Source organism: Osmia bicornis, chromosome 4, assembly GCF_907164935.1.
Source record: "Osmia bicornis bicornis chromosome 4, iOsmBic2.1, whole genome shotgun sequence".
In the NCBI taxonomy this organism is placed as follows: domain Eukaryota; kingdom Metazoa; phylum Arthropoda; class Insecta; order Hymenoptera; family Megachilidae; genus Osmia; species Osmia bicornis.
Window position 1 is genome coordinate 11,323,713 of NC_060219.1, and position 25,940 is coordinate 11,349,652.

At 34.2% G+C, this 25,940-nt stretch overlaps 4 protein-coding genes and 1 non-coding gene across 14 annotated transcripts in view; 2 read left to right on the forward strand and 3 right to left on the reverse strand.

Annotated features, from left to right (window-relative positions):
* LOC114874918 (serine-rich adhesin for platelets-like) overlaps positions 1-17,627 on the reverse strand; it is a 55,251-nt gene extending 37,624 nt beyond the window's left edge. For 3 of the 5 annotated variants that reach the window (XM_029184659.2, XM_029184697.2, XM_046285433.1), the window contains exons 1-3: positions 12,232-12,295; positions 6,922-7,755; positions 5,483-6,189 (exon numbers count right to left, since the gene is read on the reverse strand). In XM_029184659.2, the coding sequence (XP_029040492.2) occupies positions 5,483-6,189; positions 6,922-7,755; positions 12,232-12,280 (1,590 nt within the window). In that variant the 5' untranslated portion in view covers positions 12,281-12,295. Of the gene's footprint in view, positions 1-5,482; positions 6,190-6,921; positions 7,756-12,231; positions 12,296-16,166 lie in introns of those variants that run through there. The other 2 variants (XM_046285434.1, XM_046285435.1) reach the window with 2 other exon arrangements.
* A 721-nt stretch (positions 17,628-18,348) lies between these two features.
* On the forward strand, positions 18,349-21,372 carry LOC114875148 (asparagine synthetase [glutamine-hydrolyzing]). Of its 2 annotated transcripts, XM_029185118.2 has the most exons (10): positions 18,349-18,649; positions 18,793-18,957; positions 19,058-19,183; positions 19,269-19,505; positions 19,572-19,746; positions 19,826-20,055; positions 20,123-20,250; positions 20,361-20,650; positions 20,727-20,961; positions 21,047-21,372. In XM_029185118.2, exons 2-10 carry the CDS (start codon positions 18,832-18,834, stop codon positions 21,204-21,206), a joined length of 1,707 nt encoding a protein of 568 aa, XP_029040951.2. In that variant the 5' UTR covers positions 18,349-18,649; positions 18,793-18,831; the 3' UTR covers positions 21,207-21,372. The 2 variants fall into 2 exon arrangements, with proteins under 2 accessions (XP_029040951.2, XP_029040961.2); XM_029185128.2 differs by lacking the exon at positions 18,349-18,649 and having other exon boundaries at positions 18,865-18,957; positions 19,081-19,183.
* A 71-nt stretch (positions 21,373-21,443) lies between these two features.
* Positions 21,444-23,652, forward strand: LOC114875228 (transcriptional adapter 1-like). Of its 4 annotated transcripts, none has more exons than XM_029185303.2 (5): positions 21,444-22,024; positions 22,363-22,399; positions 22,469-22,690; positions 22,792-23,304; positions 23,396-23,652. In XM_029185303.2, exons 2-5 carry the CDS (start codon positions 22,376-22,378, stop codon positions 23,525-23,527), a joined length of 891 nt encoding a protein of 296 aa, XP_029041136.1. In that variant the 5' UTR covers positions 21,444-22,024; positions 22,363-22,375; the 3' UTR covers positions 23,528-23,652. The 4 variants fall into 4 exon arrangements, with proteins under 4 accessions (XP_029041136.1, XP_029041146.1, XP_029041115.1 ...); XM_029185313.2 differs by having other exon boundaries at positions 22,481-22,690; XM_029185282.2 differs by lacking the exon at positions 21,444-22,024 and adding an exon at positions 22,031-22,192.
* On the reverse strand, positions 21,509-21,581 carry Trnar-ccu. Its single transcript has one exon. It is a non-coding gene; the product is annotated as a tRNA-Arg (tRNA).
* A 59-nt stretch (positions 23,653-23,711) lies between the features above and the next one.
* LOC114875200 (AP-3 complex subunit mu-1) lies at positions 23,712-25,912 on the reverse strand. 2 transcript variants are annotated; one of them, XM_029185223.2, is made up of 9 exons: positions 25,762-25,912; positions 25,379-25,563; positions 25,071-25,305; positions 24,833-24,992; positions 24,643-24,756; positions 24,395-24,574; positions 24,168-24,326; positions 24,017-24,067; positions 23,712-23,950 (listed from the first exon to the last, which is right to left on the reverse strand). In XM_029185223.2, exons 1-9 carry the CDS (start codon positions 25,794-25,796, stop codon positions 23,816-23,818), a joined length of 1,254 nt encoding a protein of 417 aa, XP_029041056.1. In that variant the 5' UTR covers positions 25,797-25,912; the 3' UTR covers positions 23,712-23,815. The 2 variants fall into 2 exon arrangements, with proteins under 2 accessions (XP_029041056.1, XP_029041065.1); XM_029185232.2 differs by lacking the exon at positions 25,762-25,912 and having other exon boundaries at positions 25,071-25,271; positions 25,379-25,484.
* Between the last annotated feature and the right edge of the window lie 28 nt (positions 25,913-25,940).

A 25,940-nucleotide genomic window follows, 5' to 3' on the forward strand; every position in this document is an offset into this window, starting at 1 on the left:
ACAACTTCACTGCGACAACTTCGATGGGACTCATCGTACATGATTGAAAATCACGATTCGTTTCGTTCACTGTTCTTAGTTCGACTGACATTTTCAATCCTGACTGTTATACTCTGACGTCTGACATAGAATACCAAGTATACTACATGCATGTATACGTATGTGCATGTACATACATGTGATGCAGTTGGTAAGGGATGTTATGAAAGCAAAAATAAATCTACTTTGAAATTTATGGCAGGCACAGACAGGAAACAGTAAGAAAATTAAACTATTCAGCGCCACGTGGAATTAGTAAATTATTCAAGACTAAGATCCTTTTTCCAGATCTCTACGTATCTTTTCCGAGAAAAAACTGATCTTAAAAGTGATCGTTTCATGAAAAATGTCGGTACAATCGAGGCTGAAAGTAGTCATCTGTAACTGGGTTATTCTTGAATCGGTGCGATGCCGAGAATCAAAGAATATATAGGTTCGAAAGAGGTCGAAAATGCGGATGCCAAGAAGAATAAATAACAAGAATGGTTATTTATTGGAGAAAAGATACGAAAAGATAACCAAACGTAACCAGACAATTTATATTAGAACTGTATCAGACTTTAAGCATCACGAATTGAACCAGAAAATATTCTTTGATGCTGCATACATTCTATTGGTATATAGAATAATATAAAATAGAAAAAAGAATGTGATTAGGAAAAATTAAAATTAAGCATGAGGCGCGCGATGAATGTGTTACCTCCGGAAGTGGAGTCGTTTCAAAGATTACAAGGTCAATAAAATTCTCTTGTTTTTTTCCCCCCCTAAAAAGAACTGTACATATAAAAGTATCCAAGTTAAAAACTGATTAGTTGAAAAGATATTTTAGAGACGGAATATGAAGATCCTAGCATAATTACGTACTGTATAATTTTCTTTTAGCGACTAAAACAAAAATTTCTTAAATTTAGTAAATAAAATATTCAAATTAGAAAATGATTAATCCCTAAAAAGAAGGTTTTATCATAATCTATACAAGTTCGAAGGTAAACTAGATACGTATATATTATATAATACATATAAGCAAAAGCGCGGTACTTCAGACTGAATTAAAAGTTATACATATCTATTGATTATACTCTGTACAAATACATCTTTCTTTTTTTGACAAGAAAATTCTGTTATATATACCTCTCTTAAGTCTAATGCAGTTTGCCAATAGTTAATCAGTACTTAAGCTAAAACAGATAAGATTACTAAATATCTCGATTGCCAGAAGAGATCACAATGAATACGGTTCGTAAACGATCCAAAAATTTCAATCGAATTTAATTTTATATTAATCGAATTTTAGTTTTGAATCGCTTTGGAAAGTTGATAAAATTTTATTAAAAATTGAAAATTTAAATCAATTAGACTTACGTACTTAGACTTAATGCTTAATTCATAGTCTTAAAGAAAATGCGCCTAACCTAACCTCAAATTAAGTTCCATCTCGTTTCCGTTGAGATAGAATTATTATATGTATGTAAACGGTACATGATGATTCATTTTACTAACGTCGATGAAAAAAAAAAGAAAAAGAAAATACGTCTTTCGAATAGTACCTTATACGTTCCATGATATTCCGGGCAACGATCTAAATACGGCACAAGAGAGTACTTTCGAAGTCTTCCCAACGACACTGTCGACATATTTTTCACGTGTTAGGTAGAAATTAATACACCACAGTGGTCTTTCTTCAAATATTCATAACAGAGGGGCCGTATACCCATCGAGATTTCATCAGTGACTAACATCACCGGCACTCGTCTCAGCAGGGTACACAAGTCACAAGGAGATTCACTATCACCTGGTAATGGTATCTTTCGGTTTTGCCGAGAAATCGTATCGATAATAATTTTCCCTGAAGGATTGTTATACTTAATGTTCTCTTATCGCGGATGAATTGTGATTAGTAAGATAATACCTGGTACAGCTTGTGTACATGTACGTGTTCGTGTACACAGATCGTTTACAAGCATAAGAAGAAACGTTCAACCGAGATTTCATAATATTCGATATACGTACATATACTCGTACTCTGATTGTCAGTTAGGATTTTATTTTTCACAATTACACTTCCTATAATTGAAATCATCAATTATACCGTTCCAGCTTTTTACTTTATTGCATTAGTCATTTTAAATCTACCATATACATAGGTCCAGATTCTAATTCAATAATGCGTGAAACGTTGTTAATTCGCTATCGCTGAATAAATACAATAGGATCATGTTACCATAGCAACTGTCATTGATGAACTATACCTGTTGATTACATAGACTATATTTGTTTCTTATTTCTTAGAAGATATAACAGGTTTAATGTTGAGAACTTTGAATATTTCTCTTTCCGCTTACGAGTATATGTATATATTACTACAAAATTTGTATTAGGAAAAATTAAATGGCACAAAAATCTAAAAATCAAATGCTGCATCGCATAGCACATGTGTAAAATTTGGAGTAATGAAACATTTCTCGAATTTGTACTTGTAAAGTTTTAAAGCTACAGCTTGTCCCAGTTGCATGGGACGATCTGTATGTACATATAATTGCAAAGTCACATTACCCAATTTATCAATTAAACCAACTTACGATTCAACTCGTTTAAACATCATTTTAATGTACATACCGGCTGATGTTCTGTTAATAAAAAAAGAAGAAAACCGTCAATCAGATTCAAAAATCTATAATAGATGATGAAAAGTAACATTGCTTTTTTTTCATACCCATAATGATTTACTCGGAGATATCTATAACATGGAATCCTAATAAGCTTATACAAGCATTCAAATTAAGGGAGTACAATAAATCACTTGATTTATAACAAGTTGCAATCGCAACGATCACGGCACGCGTTTCGAATGTTCAATTACCATTTTTCGTATCGAATAAGTCAGCCACAAGATGGCGGCCTATTCTTGGCCTATCCTATCGCCATCTAACGATCACTGCAAAACGCATTTATCAGCAACTCAGTGTTAACTTACAGCGATAAAAAAGTTTCCTTTCTTTCGATCTACTATGTAAGTACTGTGCACCGATGACAAGATGTCCCCTGAGAAGGGCAGATTTGCGGCCTTCTCATGAGACATCTTGTCATCGGTGCACAGTACTTATGTAAGTACAGAGAAAATAAGGAAGCGGATGAAAGAAGAATAAGTTAACGGGAAAAATTGTCGATTAAAATGATGAAAGAAATGCAGTATCTATGAAAATAGATTTACTGCAGACGCAATGTAATTACTCACGACCAGTTCAGATGCTTGTAGCGAACCGAAGCACGTGTAAAATTCTTTGTACTCTAAAACGGGCATATGAGTCGTCGGACGATCACGTTACGCAACAAAGAGTAAAATATCGCAAACAACAAATGAAGCGTTCATTTCGTGTAATTTGACGTTGGTTAATTTTCAGGGAAATACAGTAATTTTAACGAGAACTTATCATAGAAATTTATATATTCAATCGTTTTATTTATCTAATTTGCATTAGAAATGATGCATTTCCCTGCAATGCACTTTATATTCCTAATTCTTTTTAAAACGATGGGTTTTTCAGTTTTCAACGAAACGAAACTATCAATTGATAATCGATAGGATTTCACATGGCAATTTGTTACGAGGAAAACTTGTTTCGTATAATTTGTTAACCGAAACTAATTATACCACGTACGAAAAGCATCCATGACGGAGACCTTACGTGTTCAGGTATCTGTCATAACAGCCCTGAACGCATTGTAATTCGTCTTTCAAGCAAATCGATAAAGCTTAAAGGAAGCCTTGTGTGCCTACCACCCCTTCACCCCTATCCTCTCCCATGAAACATTGTATTAAAGATACCTAATTACATACACATGTCGAGATCTGGGCCAAACCATGTAGCGAATTTCGAATAAATAATCTATTAGTAACCTTTCAAGAAATATGTATAATACCAAATAAGAAACAAAGAATTGAAGCCATCTTTTCACTAATATTTTGAAACTTGAAACAGAAATTTGATAAAACTTAAAAATTGTGTGTCGAAAATTTAGCGAACCTTGAAATTTGATAAGAAATTTAGATAACCGCATTTTATCAAAATTTTTTTAACTGATATTAAAAATTAGTCGAAGGAAGCACGCGTGAGAGAAAAGATATCGAAGGTAAACCTCAATTGATTTGATTTCAACTTTTTAGCTTATTAATCTGTTATTATTTAAGTAATAAGAGATTTCTTCAAAAATTAATAATTCGATGTTCCAACTAACATCCGTTTATCACGGTTCCAATGGTTTATCGCTTATTCGACGTCTGTTCTGAACTGGTATGAATTGTCTGGCGCGATATGCGAAAAGTGAAACTAATTAACGTGTCATAATTTCGATCATTTCATCCTCTATACGTTTTCTACTTTCTATCTTCGATCTTCTTTATGTGAAAGTTTCGGATCTTTTTTCTTTTTTCAACACTATGTAATAATAAAGTGTAAATAGGGCAAAGTGAAGCCTTTGTTTTAATAATGGACAAGAAATTTGTTGATCGAACCTTTCTTTTTACTTTGCAAAACGTGCCTATAAAACGCCACGATTATAAGAGTATAGGAATGTATTTTAATAGCTCAGGATCGTTGCTTGTTTACGGAAACTGCACTCGACCATGATTCGCAACTTCCGTCTTGCGGATAGTAACTACGTATAATAGAAATCAGGTTTTTTGAAATAACGCCTGGTAACGATCGGGTTAATCGATGTAATCGCAGCCCGGTTCCTTAAAAAACAAAATGGCAAGAATGAAAAGAAAGAACGGAAAAGCCAGTCGATTGATTGTACACTCCCGACGATTCGATTGGTCGCTCGTGACAACCATAATTTCACTGCTGATCATGCTTAACGACCACACCTCACTGCTTGTGAACGGCACTTTAAATGGTCACTCGTTTACAAGCCAACACGTAGCTTCATCCAACTCGTTTTTCATTCAGAACAACCATATATGTAACCGTATCAAGAACCGATCGAACCCACCCAGTTGAACACATTTATCTTCATTTTCTTTGTCTATCATTTTCTGTTAAACTATAAATCATGAAGAATTTAATATAAGAAATAAAAATTCTGCCGTTTGCACCGTTCTTCACTTTCTCATAACGGTTCAAGTCTGCAAACAAATTTGCAACGCTGCTCCTCTTCGTAGTAATTAGTCAATTAATACAATTAGATGGAGTAGACTGTTTCTGTTATGTCCAGTGTACAGTCTGTTTAAAATGATCGCATACATAAAAAGTAAAATACTTGTGAAAAGAAATAAAGAAGACCTTCTAGCTTTGTTTGCATTTGATCTTGGAAAAACCCTGCAAGTTCTCGCCTTCTTCATCAACTAATTAATCCTAATTGCCTGCATTAATTTCTACTAACAGTATACTTTGCAATAGGTACACAATGAAATAAAAAATGATAATAGAAAATGGTCACTTACCTTTCTCTTCCTTTCCTGAACGAAATCCACCCTACGAATCCACACTTCCTCGGTGGAATCGTAATCCAGAGTACTGGAGCTACTAGCCTGACTCTTCATTTCAATCAAACTGCTATCAAAGAACCTTTTATCGAGATGCGGACTAGGAAGAGGGCTGGTTCTCGAGAAGGTCATGCTGGTCGAGTAACTCGGGGGATCCGTGGCAGGAAAAGTCATGCCAGGACCCGTGGTGTGCCTCCTCCTTAACGGAGGCTTCGTCGTTGACGTTGGCGAGGTAACCGTGCACGTGGTGAATCTAGAAGTGGTCGTCGTACTCGTTGTCGGAGTCGTTAAAATCGTCGTCGCGGTCGTCGTCGTGCTCATAATCGTCGTCGTGGTCGCCGTCGCGGTCGTGGTCGTCATCGTCGTCGTCGTCGTCGTCGTCATCGTCGGCGTCGGTGTCGGCGTTGTCGTTGTCGTCATCGTCGTCGTCGTTATCATCGATGTTGTCGTCGTAGTCACCGCAGATGTCGCGATTGGTTTTGACTCGGAACTAATCAAACTGGGTAGATTTGATTTCTGATCGATCTTCTCCGAACTCGACTTCTCGGAAACTGATGGACTAGATGCTTTCGAGGAGAGACTGTCGTTTTTCTCTTCCGACTCCTCCGTCTTTGAAGTATCTTTTTTAGTTTCGTTTGCATTCGCCAAACTTTCCACATTTTTCCCTGGAACAAACAGAGCAATGGAATGATCAGATGAGAACGTCTGCTTTCTTTCCTACAAAGAGACTATTATTCGGTGCGGGTGCACTTTTAACGCTAGATTCTCAAGGTTTGCAGTTATAAAGGATTCTCTGTTACATACTCGTCGCGTCGCATCGATTTTCAACGATTATGTACCAGATTGCAAAAGTACTCGTATCCTCTCGATTAATCATTCTGCCCTCCTTAGCTCAATTGTCCTAACGAACATTTCGATACGTCCAAGAGAAATTCCCCCATGGCCACTTGGGGCTTTACTCAAAAGATAAAAAACAATCTATGATCTATATCTATATCTGGTATAGAAATGAAATGTTTTGAAAAGATGAAAGAATCTTATTTCCCATTTTGGTAATAATCTATAAATATTAAGAGTATCGTTGGATTAGCAGAGTGGCTTTTCGCGCTGTTTGTAGAAACGTTGCCAAACGGAACTAAACGAAGCTAAACCACTGGCCACACGCTAATCTTAGCTCTCATTGAACGAGAACGAGCTCCTCTTAATAGCTCTTTGCGCGTTTTAATGCTCGATTCGTGTGTTTCGTAATAGGCATGCTGCTTTTCTCGTAATCTACCGCGGATGTAGATACGTCGTAGACGTACAATAATATATCACATATTTTTTATCCCTACGCTGAGTGGTTCACATTTTAATGCGAAACTATTAAGCTATACGATACGGTATACTTTTCTTACCCTCCTCGGTTTCGTATTCATCCTCTTCTCTACACTCGGACAGTCTCCTGCCCCAAGGATAAGGACTATGCGTCTGATTTCTGGAAGGTAACCTGTTTACGTGCGAAAGAAAATAATGATGAAAGAAACTATCAACACCATCCGAATCCTCGCCAGAGGATTGCAGCATATCCTTAAGAGCAGCCAACGAGGTGATAGTATTGTAATTAATAGCGGAAATCAAGTCATCTTCGATATCACTGTCATCGGTGGTGTCGTCATTTTTAGTCGTTTGATCCTCCTTTTTCTTTTCCTTTTCCTTCTCCTTCTTCATCTCCGCCGTTTCTTCCTCTTCGGTTCTAACCGTTTTAATTTGCTCCGTCTTCGAAGCCTCTGTCTTATCTTCTGAACTTGTTTCAGATTCGTCGTCCGATGCGCTGGTTGACGTTGTACTACTCGAAGATTCTTCGTCCTTTTTACCGTCGGTTTTTTCCTCTTTCAGTTCGTCCTCGTCAGAACCTTTGCAGCACTCTTCCTCCTCCTCCTCTTCCTCTTCCTCATCATCATCATCATCGTCGTCGTCGTCGTCGTCGTCGTCATCGTCATCATCCTTCTCCTCCTCTTCGTCATCTTGAGACACCGTCTTTGGTAATTTATTCGTAGCCTCGTCGTTTTGACCAATGTTCTCTAGATTTTTCAAATTCTTTAAAATCTCCTGTTTCCCTAAGTTTTTCTTTATCTTTACATCGGTGTCTTCTTGACCCGTCATCTTGCTCTTATGTTGATTATTGGCGGTCACATCACAGTCGTCCGACTCGTTCTGTTTGTCACCACCGGAACTCTCCATCGAGGAATCTAAAAGAGAGAATCAGGCTTGTTTAAGATAAGTTAAGACCGATCGATCGATTATCGGATATAATGTATTAAACAGATTGCACGTATCTACATCTACGCGTGATGAGTTTATTGCTTTCTTTAGTATCTGCATCGATCAGATAAATGATTTATAAATATATATGTATGTATGTCACTCGTCAAGTAAAAACTTGGAAAATCGCTCAAAACCTAACGTCTAAATAAATTCAATCTATGCATATACATTTCAACAATGTTAAGCAATTCTATTGATGTTACGATACGATGATGTTATTAAAAAAGAAGAAGAAGAAGAAAAAAGAAAAGAGTTCCTGAAAAGAAGTCTCATTTTTGTACGTGAAAGACTTTCTTCGAAACAGTTAATGATAGGTATACACTGTCCACTTGGCTATTCATGACAGTTCGTTCAACATTTTCATACCGCTGTCTAAAAATCGTTCAGAATTTCTTTAGTGATTTTCACAAAGGAGAAACTTGAAATAAGTTGATTGATCGTTAGATTAACACCAATAATATAATATAGGAATTGTTAGTTTCAAAGAAGAAGAAGAAGAAAAACGTTAGCTAACAATCTTTCGTTAGAATTCTTCGGCAAAACTGATGGACCGATTTTTTTTCAAATCTTGATTAAATCCACCATTGAATTTAAAATTTAAAATTTGCAATAATCGTGAAAAATGAATGAAAAATCTAAGATTTAAATAAAATGTGGTCAATGATAAGTGTGTATGTAAATAGAGACAGGTACATATGTATCTATAAATGTTCCTTCTACTTTTTTAACGAGCAAACAGCTCTTTGTTGCATCGGTGAACACGTCACTGGCGCATTGCGGTAACTACGCCCTCTATTTCGTAGCCGTGGAAACGTTTTTCTCTATAGCAACTTTTAATACATATACATACATATGTAGATGTAAGTACTGTGCACCGATGACAAGATGTCCCATGAGAAGGCCGTAAATCTGCCCTTCTCATGGGACATCTTGTCATCGGTGCACTATACTTGCATCATACTACAATATGATCAATCTTCTTCAAACTTCTTCTTATGAAAAGATAAAAGATATTTTTACAGGTAACGCGATTTCTTGGATTAATCTATTATGTATAAAATGTGTATAATAATTTCTCAATGTACGTTTAATGGAAAAAGTAGTCAGAGGTTCCAGGAATGTTGTAATAGTAAAAAATCCATTCGATTTCATAAATAAATGAAACGAACCCCTTTTCCAACACCCTGTAAAATATCAGCTGTTTAAGGGTCAGTCGTTTACAGACTTTTACGGATAATGTAGCAACAGGTAGTGTACTACTCAATAACAAAGTTGCTTACTCAATCAGAAGGCAAGCTTCCCTTCTACCAAGGAATACTCAAACACGAATTATATCATATTCATATTTTTAGATTTTACATATATTAGTTGAATGAAAAAAGAAAAATATGCAGAAAAAAGTATCGAACAGCCTGAACGAATAAACATGATTTATATCTACCTACGTATATGTATATAGCATTAAGGATATTTATGGCTTCAACATGATAAATAGCTTAAATAGACAGTGTACACAGAAATAATTTTATCATACGATTGTAATGATCGAAACAATAGATAATGTTCGCCGAGTAAACGTAAGTCTGATAACTTTTCCACGCTATTTGTATCAGTATCGATATCGATATCGGTATCGGTATCGGTATCAATATAAGTATGAATGCAATAAGAGGATAATTCATAAATGGTGAGCAAAGTGAACGCCATTAATCGATACAAGTAAACGATAGAAAAATATGAAAGCTGTTAACGGAATATGATTGGTATTAACTGAACGTTCAGATAACACTTGGAATAGGTTAAAAACCGATGACACATTAGAAGAGAAATAAAAACGAAAGATAATTCTCCAAGGATAATGTTAATAGAAGCTCCATCGGTCCAAATCGAAAAATGAATCAAGACACCTTAGAATTAATATCTCCTCTGCTCGTTTACCACTCAACTGGTTCACTCCTCGCGGTAAAGCCGATCTCGGCGTTAGATTAATCGGAAGTGGAATCGCGAACAGGTTCGTTTAATAAAATCTTGAGAAAAGTAAATGCGATGGTGCGAACAAATATCGCGGCGAACATATGCAGATCTTTGGCAACAAGCCAGACTCGTTTCGCGAATACTTGTTTACCGCGTGCTAGAGAATGACGTAAAGCTCTATTGGGCTCGTGGACCGATCCGAAACACGTGACAACGTAAATACATACGCTATACGCTATAGAGAAATAATCGTTTCATTTAAAGACCCAAGTGAAAATGACTAACAAACTAGAAACGACCGCTCGATTGATCAAACATCTATAAAATAACCGGTCAAAGAACGCGTTCAACATCGGATCGGGCCAAGTTAGATTTCAACACAAGGTGTGTACGTCTACACTTACGTACATACACCTTCTGATGAAATGCTAGCGATCGTAACAAGCTGATAACGCTTTATTCAGCGCGTATACGCGTTTACACGACGGGACGGACAAATTCATTGATGACCTTTATGTAACAGCATTAACCGAGTGATTGGAAGTTCGCTTAACTTTCGAATCGTGATAACGAGATTGGAATCAAATCTTCTAACGATAAGTAGATTGTGTTTTGTCTGGGCTGGTCAATGTCAGCTTACGTATATCGGTTATCATTTTATCGGTTCTTGAAGAAAAATATCGACTTTGCGCGAGTAGCAAGAACAATGAGAGCAACATTGAAAATGCTAGTAGCTAGATAGGTTATAACAATAAGCAAACGAAGGCGAAGGCGAAGGCGAACACGAGGAAAAAGAAATAGATTCCTGTTTCAACTGTTTCTTGAAAACATTCAACAGTAGTTACATTCCGGTTCTACTATCATTGTCTACTTACGAGTTACGAGAATCAGCTCATTTGCAAACATTGCAAATATAAATGAGATATTTTTATAGAATCATTTATCTAATCATTTATCCTGGAAAATATAATGTAACTCTAAATGTGTAGCTTGAAACGAGTTAATAAAGAATAAAGTTGTACAGAGTAGGTACGGTGGATAGATTAAGTACGCTCTGAAAAAAAAAGCAATTGAAAAGTTGGACAATTAGAAGGAAAACGTGCGTTGAACATTCACGGAAACTAGGGCAGAAACAGTGAGGTCAGTATCTGTGATAATAATACAGAAAGATAGAAGGAAAATAGTCTTTCCAACCCTACCGTCACCCACATTACGACATTACGACGCTCTACTACAATTTACACTCTTCCCATTGATCATCATTCTATTAAAAAGAAAATGAAAATAAACACAATGATCTGTCAACGAAACTTGATAAACTATCTATTATATTATATTAAAAATACTATAAAGAACTGAAGAAATTCAATGTAAGATTAAAAAATCAATGTAACTTGTTTTAAACGAATTGAATCTTCTTTCACGCTTCACAAACTATCGCTAAAATTTTCTGACTTTCCTCAATTTTCCTCGATTTTATTGCTTGACTACATCCGCGTTATACGATCAATAACGTAATCGATTCTCTTCTCCCCTAATACCTGTTAACCATCCAATCTCCTTCGTTTGATGGCGGGGTGCAGACACGCGACGTACACTCATCGACAAAAATAATACGCAGGAATATCTTTATACACGTTACACATGCATATGTTTAACGATGAGTTGTACTACTTACAAGGTGACCACGTTTCGTAGAGGAGAGCGGGGACGAAAATAACAATTTCGCTTTCACAAATTAACTACGAATCAAATCATTATCTTAATTACTTGCTTATCAGACAATTTTTTTAATTATTACAAGTGAAAGAAACAGCGCAGTGACAAACACTTTTCTATCTACACTATCCTTCATCGTTGCGCAAGTATTTCTGAAAGTGAAATCGATAAAGGTCGATGTACCCAAAGAGTTATGCTTTTCCAGAATAATTGGAAGATTAGCTTCCCGTGAAAAACATAAATTATCTAACAGCTTAGAAGCGAAATAACGATCGATGGATAATTCTAACTTTACACTACAAGTTGTTCAAGTATGTACTACTTAATTGTTCTCCAAGAAACAAGAAAACGAATCGTTTCGATAGAAGGTAAGTAAAAATTCATTGTTCCCTGAATAATTTTCCTACAGGCGTAACGATTATTTATTGTGCGTCAGTGAAGCAATCGGTAGAAATATATGTAGATAATACTTGTATACCTAAGGAACGTCTGACAACTGAGCACACAGGTTTTATAGAAGACGCGTTGCACGAACGCTGGTCAACACTAAAAGCAAACAGCTGATTCTCAAGGCTTACGCCCACGCCTTATATGTATTATCCGATAGTAACGAGTTGTTGCATTTCAACTAACCTACGACCTACCTTCGCGAGATACGATAAGAATACCTAAACGCTTTAACACGACTGTGTAATAATAATACACACCCACATAAGTTGCTTTTATCCTTTTCTTATCAAAAATTAGATTATTCATAGACACTTATTGTAATAACACTGTCTAATGATCACTGTTCAAAATATCAATAGAAAAGTCCACTCTTTAATTGGCAAGCGACATCGGTTGTCTAACGTTATTTTCGACGGAACTTTTTGGCATGATTTGAAAGCAATTTGCCAGCAATTAAAGCGTTCCTTCCTTCGATAAAAATCAGACAAGACTATGAGTTAAATTAACTATGTATATCCATATTTCTATCATCAAGTAAGCGTCTCATTCATCCTGGCCAGTAGGTGGAAGTTAATTTACTCGGTATAATTATTCATCACTAGTGAATATAATTCTATCGTAAGTGATGATTTTCAAACAGATTTCCTCATCAATTCTATTTACTTCTGGGGAAAATTTTACTAAAAAATTTCGAAAATTCGAAGAATTATAGTATTATGTAATAATTAAAATTGCAAAGGCACGCACCTATGATCGGTAATAATTTTCTATAAAATTTCAATCCTTTATTCCTATGCGATGAATACCTATGTAATAAAGAGGAGAAAGTTTCCAGAGTATAGAATGTAGAGCGTAGAGGTTGGAAAAGTACCGAAAGCATATGACGCAAATTTTCCAATTGATCTGGAATGTAATGGGGGGCTGGTTGTGCCAATATTCCACCGTGTAAACCTAAAGAATACTTTGATTCGTTGCACACGTTGACATTTCTTTAATTACATACTGTAATTAAAAAATAAAGAAGGAAAAATGCTGGTAAAATTAACGTTCAACGATTAACATTCGTAAGGAGCTATATGTATTATCTATTAGAATAGGACTATTGGATAACATTCCACGTGTTAATAACAGATAAGTATGTCTGAAGAATTTCGACACGTTTTTTCCTCGGTAAGGCTAGTTATCGAGGATAATCAGTAGTAAAATAAAGCGTTTGAAAGACGCAAATCACACAACGACCGGATCGTTATAGAATTGCATATATGGCGAGCTAGAATCTGGAATGTAAAAGCGAGAATAATAATTGCGGACCGCGTGACAATCGCTGAAAACACGTGGTCAACATCAATTACGCATAGTTGACCAGCAGTGTAGTAACCGAGAAGAAATTCCATTAGTTAGCTGCTCTTGAATTTTTTATCATCAATCTTCAATCTTTAATGCAGAGAAGATCGCATTGCAGCTGTTTCGCAACGCGAACAACCAGATGCAGAAAAAAGATAATTCAACAACCGTGTCTTGTTGAACAAATGTTTTACACTTTGATCAGAAAATGAAACGTGTCATAGAGTTAACAACAAGCAGCACGAGGAAAATCTAGTATGATGTATTCAAACTCAATTGCCATCGTCTCTCTAACACTTGCCACACAAATAACACCTTTCGATCAAATTGACCCTGATTAAAAAATTTCATCTAAAATCTAAAGGCTGCTTGATGATAATAAGAGCCGGCTTTCATTAATCAATTGAATATTTCTTGCCTCTACAACTTGAAAATGTAATCGACAAATTTAATGCCAGATGATATCGAATGTAAGAGATGTGGAATGTCGAATCAACAATATTTAGATTTAGAATTTAGAGCAACGAAATATTGAAAGCGCAACTAACAAGAGCCCACCGCTTATTCGAAACTTTTGTTTATATCCACGTGCGATGATCTCATCGTTGGCATGTTCGTGCTACGCGAACCCTGGAAAACACACAATAATTGTACGAAGCGAAGGCTAAAAAGATACTTGCGAAATCGGAGCAAAGGCAGAAATAACCTTGAAACTTTCCTCTATATCGCTTTTCCATCGCGATACCACGATCACCATTAAAGCAACTACAATATCATCAATTTCTGCACCGAAAAAAACAATTCCTATTTTAGAAATATTCAGCTACTTCCCTGGCAAACGTTCAAATATTAGAACTCAAACGCGGTGTCTATGAATCATCAGGTTGTTAGATGCACAATATTTGCAAATACTTCATATATTTTGATATGTTATAATTTTATAACAACACAAACATCCTTAGCCTAGTTCCAATTGATGATCCGAACGACGCAACGTGACGTGATTTAACGTGACGTGACGTGACGTGACGCAACGCGGATCCACAGCTGATAAAACGTGCCAAAATCCGCTCGGTATCCGTTCTTTTTCCGCCTTCGTCACGCTGCTTACGCGTCAACTTCGTTTTCGCAAGGGTTTCAATTTGCTCGTGCAACCTTTTCGCGTCCACGCACGGTTACGCGAAAGAAAACGCGTTGCCAAACTGTTTTTCAAATTCGTAGAATGCGTCATGATCGAAAGTGTGCAGAAAAGACAAGAGGAAATAAGTTTAGACTAGACGAGAAGAATGAGGATGATGGCGAGCCACCTTGGCAACCCGATCGGCAAATCCCTGTCGCCGCGTCGGAGTGTCTGCATTGAGTATTGAGCACGGAATACGGAACAAGGAGAACAGAGCGTTTAGCACTGACATAAGATGCTATTCACGCCCAACACTACCTCATCGATGATCTTTCTTACTCATCGTCAAAACGAAACAAGTATATTTTCGGCCAAATAAACAGAGATAGAGGCGCATTGACAACGTGACAACGGCTGACCTTTTTCTCTTTTTTCTTTTTCCAAAATATAAACTCTAAATTGTTCAAATTCAGCTGTTCAAATATGCTATTTCAGCTGTTCACAGGCCAAAGTGATTAACTCCATTTTTGGAATTTTTCCAAATTTTACTGCTAAAGCTATATTTGAAGAAAATACTGAAAAATGAAAGCAAACTGAGAGAATATCGATACTTTAGCAAGTAAGTATGTAAGTAGGTAGGTAGGTACACGTGCATCATCTCGAACCTCAAATATCCAACAAAAGTGACCCGTTCTTTTTTCTTCTGCAATTAAAACAATAGGACTAATTAACCATCACGTCTACTCTACCTTGCAATTAATCTTACTGTTGCAATACGGTTACGTCTACGTGTTTGCCTCCAACGTAATCCCTGATATACTGCCGATTACGATAACCTTTCCTAATGACAAACAGAAGCTTCGAATTTCGTGCTTTCAACGAGAAATTTCGTGACTGTCAAGTGTAAAGTGTTAAGTAACGTCGAGAGATGATGATAAATCATGTTCGTGTACATACACCAACCGGAAACCTATTAATAGACTTCTTTTTTTCATCACACCGGTTAGCGAATGAAATAAAATCAATTAATAAATCTTTCATCGTTCATTCATTTTTCTACTTACGATTCAATTGAAATAAGAAAATGTATATAATGTATAGGTACAATAGCAAGCAAGGCCTTGATAATATGGATTCCATCCAATTTTTAGTTATTATTAATCTTTTCGCTACCCGATGCTGACTATACGTACTCATTTACCATTACAACTTTGACTACCATATGTCTACCTCTACTCAAGTACCTATACATACATGTATGTATCTATGTACCTACCTACTTACCTACGTATTTACATATTTAAGTGCCATCAATTTTAATTAGAAACTATCATTTATTTTAACTGAAACAACCATCTTACATTATATACTGTATTTCATTGTTCATTTAGCTATTTAGGTATGTATAAAATTGAACGGTAGCATAAAGTTTGTCGAACGAGACTTTTGAATTTAGCCGCGCATGTAACGATACATAACGCGGATAATTAGAATAGTCTAACGACAGCATTCGAGTGGTTCGTTAAAAGAATAGAAAAATCTCATTTACCTGTCCATTCTAATTATAATAAAATGATAATTGAACAATTATCTTGAACAATTCACAAGTTATTTCCTTTATGAAATGCTGAAAATATACAGAAACGAGCACGTGCAAAATGTGCGCTCGCGAATGAATGCCACGTAACGTATCAAAAGTAAAATATAAAATATAAAATTTCAACATACGTTTATGTATTTACCTTGATACGATATTCTGCAATGTCTGTAAAATTATAACCGTTCCGGTATATGGCTCGGCTCTCTTTCCAACTACCCAAGTATCCAAAAATGATTAATATCGGAAAAGGTATCACTGATTATTCTCCACCACTGACGATTAATTCTGTACACTGTCGATAAATAGGTAATGCCGGCACAGTGCTTCTTTCGAAAATCAAAGTTAAGTACAAAATGCCGACTCGTTTCAACGAATAATCGTTAAAATTAATTTTCTATATCCTCTTTCTCCTTTCACCGATCTCCTTTCAATTGTACTACCTTCTGTTTTATAATACGTATACTGTACTGCTTGCGTTGAGGTTAGGTTTTGCATTAAGTACAAAAATCATAAGAGCCATCAAGTGACGTCGTAACCAGCCCTATGTATAACTTGCTAACACGTCCAGTGTAGCTTTTCCTTCTTCAAATTCTTTCAAATTTCTTGCATTCGGACAACGGGTATATGTACGTAAACAATATGCTCAGGATCCACTGATTCGATAACATTCGATAACTGGCTAACTTTACACTTTTCACTGGTTATTCCAGATTTTCTTCAATTTACCAAACCTTTGCCAAATTATTTTCGATTCCGTCGATGATACTAGTGTGAAAAATCACCACCAACACCAACAACACCACCACTACTACCACTGTTACTACCACTACCACAAGATTCGTTAATCTTTTTTACACATCAACGTAACGATCGACCCAAGTTTCGCGGAATTTTCATTGCATCAAAAAGCCCACTCTGAATGCGTTCAATTTCACCACTTGCAATGGCGAGCTTCGTCTCCCTTTCTTCGTGGCAACAAATGATATATTTATTTATTAATCTTGCATAAAAATCAAAATCGTTCGATACTCGTGAAGGAATCTTAACGATAATCAATATACGGTAAATAATCTTTTCACTTTCAAACTTGTTCAGCGCTGCTACTCGTACACTGAATGACACTTAACCTAAGCGCGTCGTAAAAATACCGAACGCACTACTCTCGTGCCTAACTACATATGTAAGTAGGATAACGTTGCTTCTCTAACCTTGAAAATTTAACTTTCAACTTCAAGCTTAAACTTTACAAATAATAAGTACAGAATAATAAGTAACGAACATCACCGATTCTCGGTAACCTCGTTTCCACTCTACAAAATGACTCGTCAACTTTTTCGCAAACGATTTTTCTCGATTTTTGCAAATATCTATTTACGTATCTTTTCTATGTATGTACTTCCAAGTAATGATTTCTTTTGTTCAATGAACGAGGCTATGGTGCCGCGTTGTAGGCCGTAGAGCGGCCGGCACACAGGAAACCGGTGACAGTCTCGAGAAGCGCACACCCCCGATCGCGCATCCTTCCTGGAGCCCTGGCAAGAGCCAACTGCTCTGCGCGCTTCTATGCCAACATTCAAGGCGGTCCCACAACCGACCAGCTGACCGAACTAACCGTCAATATGCATCCAATGTAAACGATGCTTTTCTTTGCTCCTATCTTCACCAGAGTCCATAATTGCGACGCGCAGGTTGGAAGATGGTGGGGGAACGCAGCGAGCTCTCTGCTAATCGCTTTCCACTTCGTTTGGGAGTATCGCCAATCAGGGCGAAGATGCGTACTAGAGATGCGCGAAGAACGAAAACTGGTCTTTTCGCAATTATGGACTTTGGTGAACTGCGGTATAGATCAAAATATCGATACGTGTAATTTAAAGAAATAAACAGAAAAAGCATAAACCACAAAGAAGAAACAACAATTCTTTTTCCCCCTTTACCGTTCAATGTAATCGACACTTTAATTTCTTATTTCCAGCTAAAGAGGGCACCACCTAACAGAATCTTTACGATACCCCATTTACCATCAATCTTTTTTCTTATATTTTACCATAATTAAATATACATACACAATGCACGTATTTATGTAACTATGTGCATATGCATATATGAGTCACAATCGGTGGAATTTATATACAAATTATTAAAAATTATTTCATTTGTCATATTTCATTACTTACATAAGTACACACATAATACAATTATTATTCATACGTAATACATATAATATATACGAATACCGAAGTCCTTATTATATTCATCAGTTATTACGTATGATATTTTTATGAAAATATTCGTATAATATAAAAATATCGTTTAAACTTTACTATGCTTTTATCAAAGTAATGATTAAGTAACACGTTTAATCTTTTCTCAAGTTTCCTTCCAAGGCGTATTTTTTAAAATACATACATATATGTGTAATATGTCATCATTTCGATGTTCTTTATTGTTTATATCGGAAAACTTTGCGCAGTCGCAAGCATACGTGTACACGTAACCATATAGTATAAAAATGTATAACACGTGGAAGCACTTTATACATTTCTTGCTTTCATGTAATTAATCATTTTACAGTAGTAATCGAAAGCTAAAGCACCATTTTATTTTTCATACGGTATTCTAGATTATTTTTAATATTTTATCTTATAATTACTCTAATTTCTGTTAAGAAATACTCTAACAACATATACAATATTGCATGCTAATATTATATTCTGTTCAATTCAATATCTAATAAATTATAATAACTTTTTACAGGTCAACAGATTTAAACAAATTCTATAAAATATACATAAAATGTGTGGAATTTGGGCTCTCTTTGGATTAGATAAACAAACTTCGACTCATATTTATGGAAACTTTGAAAAAATAACACACCGTGGTCCAGAAGCTTTTAGGCTTGAATTCGATAACAGAGTTAAAGTATGATTTTAATCAAGTTTTTTAAACTTTCTTTTATTCATTTTTTTATTAATATAATAACTATGTAATTCAAGGAAATTTTTCTAATCTGTATTTTTAGAATGGCTATCTTGGATTTCACAGATTAGCAATTGTCGACAGTCTTTGTGGAATGCAACCAATGAGACTTTATGAATATCCACATTTATTTCTCTTATGTAATGGAGAAATTTATAATCATAAAGAGGTAATATTTCTTTGCTTTGTTGTTTCATTAAAATTTTTTTTATCTAATAAATTTATTTATTATTTCATAAATTTCATTTTATCAGATCAGTCAAGATCATGGATACAAACGTGTTACTAAATGCGATGTGGAGGTGATATTACATTTATATGCAGATGGTGGTGTTGAAAATGTTGCTAAAATGTTGGATGGTGTTTTTGCATTCTGTTTAATGGATATTAAGACTAGAAGAATTCTTATTGCCAGAGATCCTTATGGTGTTAGACCAATTTTCAGATTTCACTCTAAAAATGGACAACTTGCAGTTTGTTCTGAGAGCAAGGTATTTAAAGAAACGAAAATTATCTGTATACAGAACCCACTTTATTCTCTTCAAATTTATGTTTAGGGACTTATGGGAATAACAAAACAAATTACATCTGAATCGGTATTGGAACCATTTCCGCCAGGTTATTACGAGGAATACGAAATCTTAGATGATGGTCGAACGAAATTATTATCAAAAGTTAATTATCATAAACCTGATGATAAGCCTAGCTTTCAAGTTTATCTTCCTTGGAATGGTTAATTAAATTATTATTTAGAAAATACTATTTATAAATTGTATCATCGTATTATATCATCGTGTTCTCTTTCTTTCAGCTTTGAGTAATTCAGATGTATATGGAAACATTAGAAAATTACTTTCAGCTGCTGTAAAAAAAAGACTGATGACCGATAGAGAAATAGGTTGTCTATTATCGGGCGGCCTTGATTCAAGTTTAATCGCAGCTTTACTTGTCAAACATGCAAAAGAAATAAATTTGCCATACAAAATAAAAAGTTTTGCAATTGGTATGGGTGACAGTCCAGATATAATTGCAGCTAGACAGGTTAAAAATAATCTTTTGTATTTCCATACAACTGCGCTACAGAATAAATAAGTATAATAATTATTAGGTTGCAGATTATATAGGGACAGAACATCATGAAGTAATTTTTTCTGAAAAGGATGTAATTGAAATTTTAGATAAACTAATTTATCAGTTGGAAACATTCGATATCACTACGATTCGAGCTTCTATTGGGTAAATCTACATATACGAGTATAAATAGATATGTATATACACGTCTATTTTGCTTCAAAATATTCTTCAACTCTCTGTTTAATTATTCATTTACATCTATTTCATTTCAGCATGTATCTCGTCTCAAGATACATTAAACATAATACGAAAACAACTGTAATATTCAGTGGAGAAGGTGCAGATGAACTGGCACAAGGATATATATATTTCAGAGATGCACCTAATGCAACAGAAGCTCATAATGAATCTGTTCGATTATTAAAAGATATATATTTATATGATGGCTTAAGAGCAGATAGAACTACTAGTGCATTTAGTTTAGAACTTCGCGTTCCATTCTTAGACCTTCAATTTACTAATTATTACTTATCATTAGATATTGCTTCTAGACAGCCTCAAGGTAAATGTTCGTATAACAAATTACTAATAATAAATAAAGTAAACAAATACAAATGATATAATTACAATTGATACAGGAGGAATTGAGAAACATTTATTACGATCTGCGTTTGAGGGAACAAATCTATTACCATCAAACATATTATGGAGACATAAAGAGGCATTTAGTGATGGTGTGACATCAATCAAAAAGTCTCTTTTTCATATTATACACGATGTTGTAGATGTTCGTGTATCGGATGACGATTTAGAAAAGGCTTATTTAAAATATCCTCATTGTACTCCAAAGACTAAAGAGGCATTTTATTACAGGTAAAATCAGTTTGTGCAATGATGTAAGCTGTCTACTAAAATTATTCTTCGAAAAAAAAAAAAAACACGGTTCTTTGCATTTCAGAAAAGTGTTTGAAAAACATTACGAAGGACGTGCAAAACATTTTGTACCATACTTTTGGATGCCGCGTTGGGTAAAGGGAGTTTCTGATCCATCTGCAAGATTTATTGCTCATTATGCAGCAGATAAAAAAAATAACAGTATAGAAAACGATAAAGACTAAATATGCAGCTAATTAATACTGAATATGTATTGGTAATTTAAAGTTGTAAAAAAAAACAATCTATTGTTGATCCTATTATAATTTTTTAAATCAAATCATGTGAACAAGTTTTGTAAATCAAATGAAATATTTGTATAAATGAAAATATAGCATTCTTGTCAATTTACAAATTAGTATTTCAAATATATAAGGACAATATCATAGCAATGAAGATTGTGCCAAAATATAGAGTAATGAACAACACATCACTATAGTGTAAGAGAAAAGAAAAAAATATTAACGGTAGCAAACACACACAATTTTACCCCTGGTGGGACTCGAACCCACAATCCCCGGTTTAGGAGACCGATGCCTTATCCATTAGGCCACAGGGGCAGGTAGAAGAATAATCTTATTTTTAGTACTAGAAAGTGTGTGTATATATACATATATTAAAATGTTTAATTACTTCTTATTACACCTATATAGTTGAATTCCAAGGTGGAGAGATCCGTATACATACGACAAAGTAAGAAATCAAAAGAAACCTCTTACATCAAGCATCATGTATATGTATCCGTTCAACGAAAGATCATACCCGTTTCGCGCAGCTCACAGGAGGCCCTCTGCTCTCACTTCTAACTTGGTGGTATACACGGTGAACAAAAATATACGAGTAGAGGAAACAACCGATCATATCAAAGGTCGAAAAGTATATTGCTAAATATAAGACCACTAGATATGCTGCTCGGTGCCACAACATGCTTGCGCAAACGAAGCCTGCTTGAGCCAATTAGAGTTAACATGCGCAGAACGAACGAAAATTCGTAGCATGACAGGTATAGTCTATCCGTGAACTAATAATATATTTTCAGTGATTGAAATTCATATGTTACATATTTAAGTTATTCGATCCATATAGAAAATAATTGAAAAATGACAACATCAAAAGAATTAAACTTAGCTAGAAAAAGTCTTGTAGCATCACTGGGTGAAAATGCAAAAGTGTAAGAGATATTTCATTTTTAAGAAATATGTTAAAATTATATTGCAAACTTCAAATACAGGAACAAAGTTAATTTTTTATGCTTTTTGTTATACATGAAATTGAACTATTTCAGCTTTGTAAGTTGTTTTTAAATGTCACCTTTTAAAAATACACATGTATTGTTAACAGGTATTTTGAAAAAATGAAGCTATGGTTTCAAATGAAGGTAATTAATACTATTTTATGATTAAATATTTTAATACTAATTACCATTAGTATTATTATGATCTATAAGATATTATTTCAGACAACAAAAGAAGAATTTGATTGTGAGGCAAGGAATATTATGACAGAGGATCAAGTTCATCTTCACAATGAGTTTCTTCTTTGCCTGTTCAATAAAGTTAGAGGTTTAGCTGCTGCTGCACCTGTTCGTAAAATAGATAGAGAGAAAGCTATAAAAGAAAAGAGGCTAAGATTAAAACGTAAATACAAAACTGATAAGTCAAATTTTGAGGTATAAAAGCAATTAGTTATTTCAACTAATCCATTTGTTTTTTACAATAAGATTAACATAAGATGAACATAAAATAAAGTTTTTTGTATTTTATTGTATAGCCTGCAGATATGTATGTTGAGGTTTTGAGCCAAACTTCATCACCTGTCGGGGATGAACCTATTGGAGCAAATCGCTCTAGTGCCCAAGAACTTGTGTTGCCAGATAGAACTTTTGTTTTAGCAAGATTAATGCTGGCAGCATGGGAAAATAATATGGATGGAGCAGAAGAGAATACTGCCCATATAGTTATAGCTGCTACACAAATCTTCTTAAAAAATATACTTACAGCAATATTTACAAGAAGAAAGGGGTATGCTGTAAGGGATGGCTCTTTTATTTATAATATCGGAGAACCAGTACCTAGTTCATGGAAAAGAAACTCTATTCACATATCCCGTCCATCGGACTATAACGTGACAGAAATGGTAGATCCTTATGGTCAAGTACCTACAATCAAACCAAATTTTGAAGAAGCAGAACAAGCAACAGCATTTGCTTATGCATGTTCTTCTCAAACTATTCCCCCTCCATTAAAACCTGTTAATACAGCTGATTTACAATATACGCTGAAGGTAAGAGAAAGTAATATATTACGTATATTAACAAACTTGATGATTCAAAATACTGTTTTAATATTATCTAATACTGTTCTATCATAAACAGATATACAAAAATCTTGTCAATAGCCATACTATTTATGCTACTAACATGGAACGTTTATTTACATACGCAACGCATCAGACATGGGAAGATCTAGAAGCTAAAAAATTATTAAACTATCAACCTGCAACATAATTAATTATTTATGTAAATAAATAACAATTTAAGGTAAATAATTTACAAATTGCGCATTAAAAGTTACATGTTACATAAGATTTTTTACGAGACATATTTTGTTAATAAAATTAATTTTTAAAATACGTGACATATATGATTATTATCATTATACCTTATCGGTTAGAAACAAGAAGAAAGCAAGCTCATTTTACTGGAGTTTATTTGGACCTTTACAAATTATTAGATAGATATTTAATCTCAGTATTGATGTGAAAAATATTTCATACTTTTACTTGTTCTTTGAATTTACATTCTTATTTGAAATTTACCAGCTTTAGTAATGTATTTAACCCCTTTAAATGGTTTATATTTTTCTCCATACATATCTAGTCGATTAACTTTTAAGCCAGAAACTGCTAACTGATTTATTGTAAAATGAACCTAAAATAAAATACTTCAATTATTCTGTATAATAACATTATGTATAAATCATATATACATACGTACATTAATTGCAGGATTAGACTCCAATACACTTGCAGAACTTTGGATAGTTATCTAAAAAATATTATGTATGTTTTCTTACATTTCTTTAATTTCTAATACTTTAATGTTATAGACTTTTTCATTATTATTATTATTATTATTATTACCGTACCGAGCCTCTTAAATTTGGCAATTTGGAAACATCTATTCTTCCAATATCCCACAATAATATTTTACTAACAGGGTCAAACGAATATTTTCCTTGATTAGGAGTCAATGTACAATTCAATACTATTTTTGGCATAGGAATTTCCAATGTAACATTTTCTACCTAAAATATACACAGCACTTGAATATGACATTAATTTTTATATTTTCATATAAAATAAAAATGCATACAGTTCTGCCAATAGTTTGTTTTGGTCCCACAGTTATATCTAATCTACCACCTCCTGGTTCTTTCAGACTAATGTTGTGTCTTACGTATATTGGAATTGCTACAATACTTTGCGATCCTATGTGATAAGAAAGAAGACGGAAATTACCGTCCGGTGGAATGAAAGATAATATTCGTTCCGACTAGAAGAAAAAGAATATTTTGTTAATCGTATTATTAGTAATTTCAAGCTCACAATTATTATTATTACCTCCCATCTTTTAAATCGAACGCAAGGATGAAAACTGACATCATCAAATAATCTAGGATTCATAAAAGAAAGAGTTAAGTCTGGCATACCACTTAACTTTATACAACAGTCAATCTGTAATTTAAATAGTGTTTTCAAATATTCTTATCAATGTTGAAATAACATTAATGATATTATAGAAAATACACACATAGCCTTGGATTTCAGCAAATACTGTTGCACCTGTTCTATCAATAATAGCATCCACTTCTTCCACAACATCAAAATAGGCTTCGTTATTTGTATACTTAACACCAGTACGTCTCCAAGGAACGTTAGATAGTTGTCCGCTTGGCAATATCGCGCTAACACTGTAATTTATAAATATAATATCAAGCACATAAAATAATTTTTGCATTTTATTATTGACAAATAATTAAGATATCTACTTAGATTTGCCTGTAACAGTATTTGCAATAGTTCTTAAAATATTTGGAGGTTTAATAAGTTCTTTTAAGATGTTAGATTCTGTAGCTAATGGAAAACCATTGTCCAACATTTCATCCAATAATTCATATACAACCACATAATTTTCTTTTATGATAGTTTCTGTACATTCGCTGAAATAATCTTCAAAAGTGTCCACTACTCTGTGTAAAAATTCAATTACAAATAATGGTGGAACTAGAATAAAAAACTGTTATTTTCATAAGATCTTACATCTAAAGCATATTAGTGCTTGAAATTAAACAAATACCTTCTGTCATACATACTGCAACAAAGAACATATTACATCTGTATATACTAATAAGATAATGATGAGGTGTTGCTATTACTGGTGGTGTATCCTCTGGAGATAAAACTCTTCTCTGTTGATCAAAAAAGTAATCGCATAATGATCTTGCAACTGCACTTTTCCAATGTTTCTCCATAAATACATCTCTGTAAAATTAATATTCTAACTTCATAAAATAGAAAGATCCTTATTTATTAAGGACTTTTAATTGCAAATAAAAGTATTTATCCCTAACATTATATGCTACAGATGGTTTATGTATTTTAATAAGATGCATGTATTTTGTTAACCAACTACTTGTCAAATCTTTATATTTACTTGGGTATTTAAGATTAGAAACTTACCCTGATGAGTTGATAATGAACAGACTATGTATCATTTCTTATAACGAGTTATTTTGAGCAGCTTTTTAATCAAAATTATGTGTTAATTTTAACTGGAAAGCTTAAAATCGTTTTTCGTATGCTTAGATAGTATGTGTATACCCACTCATGCATGATGTAACCCATACATTTGAAAGCTG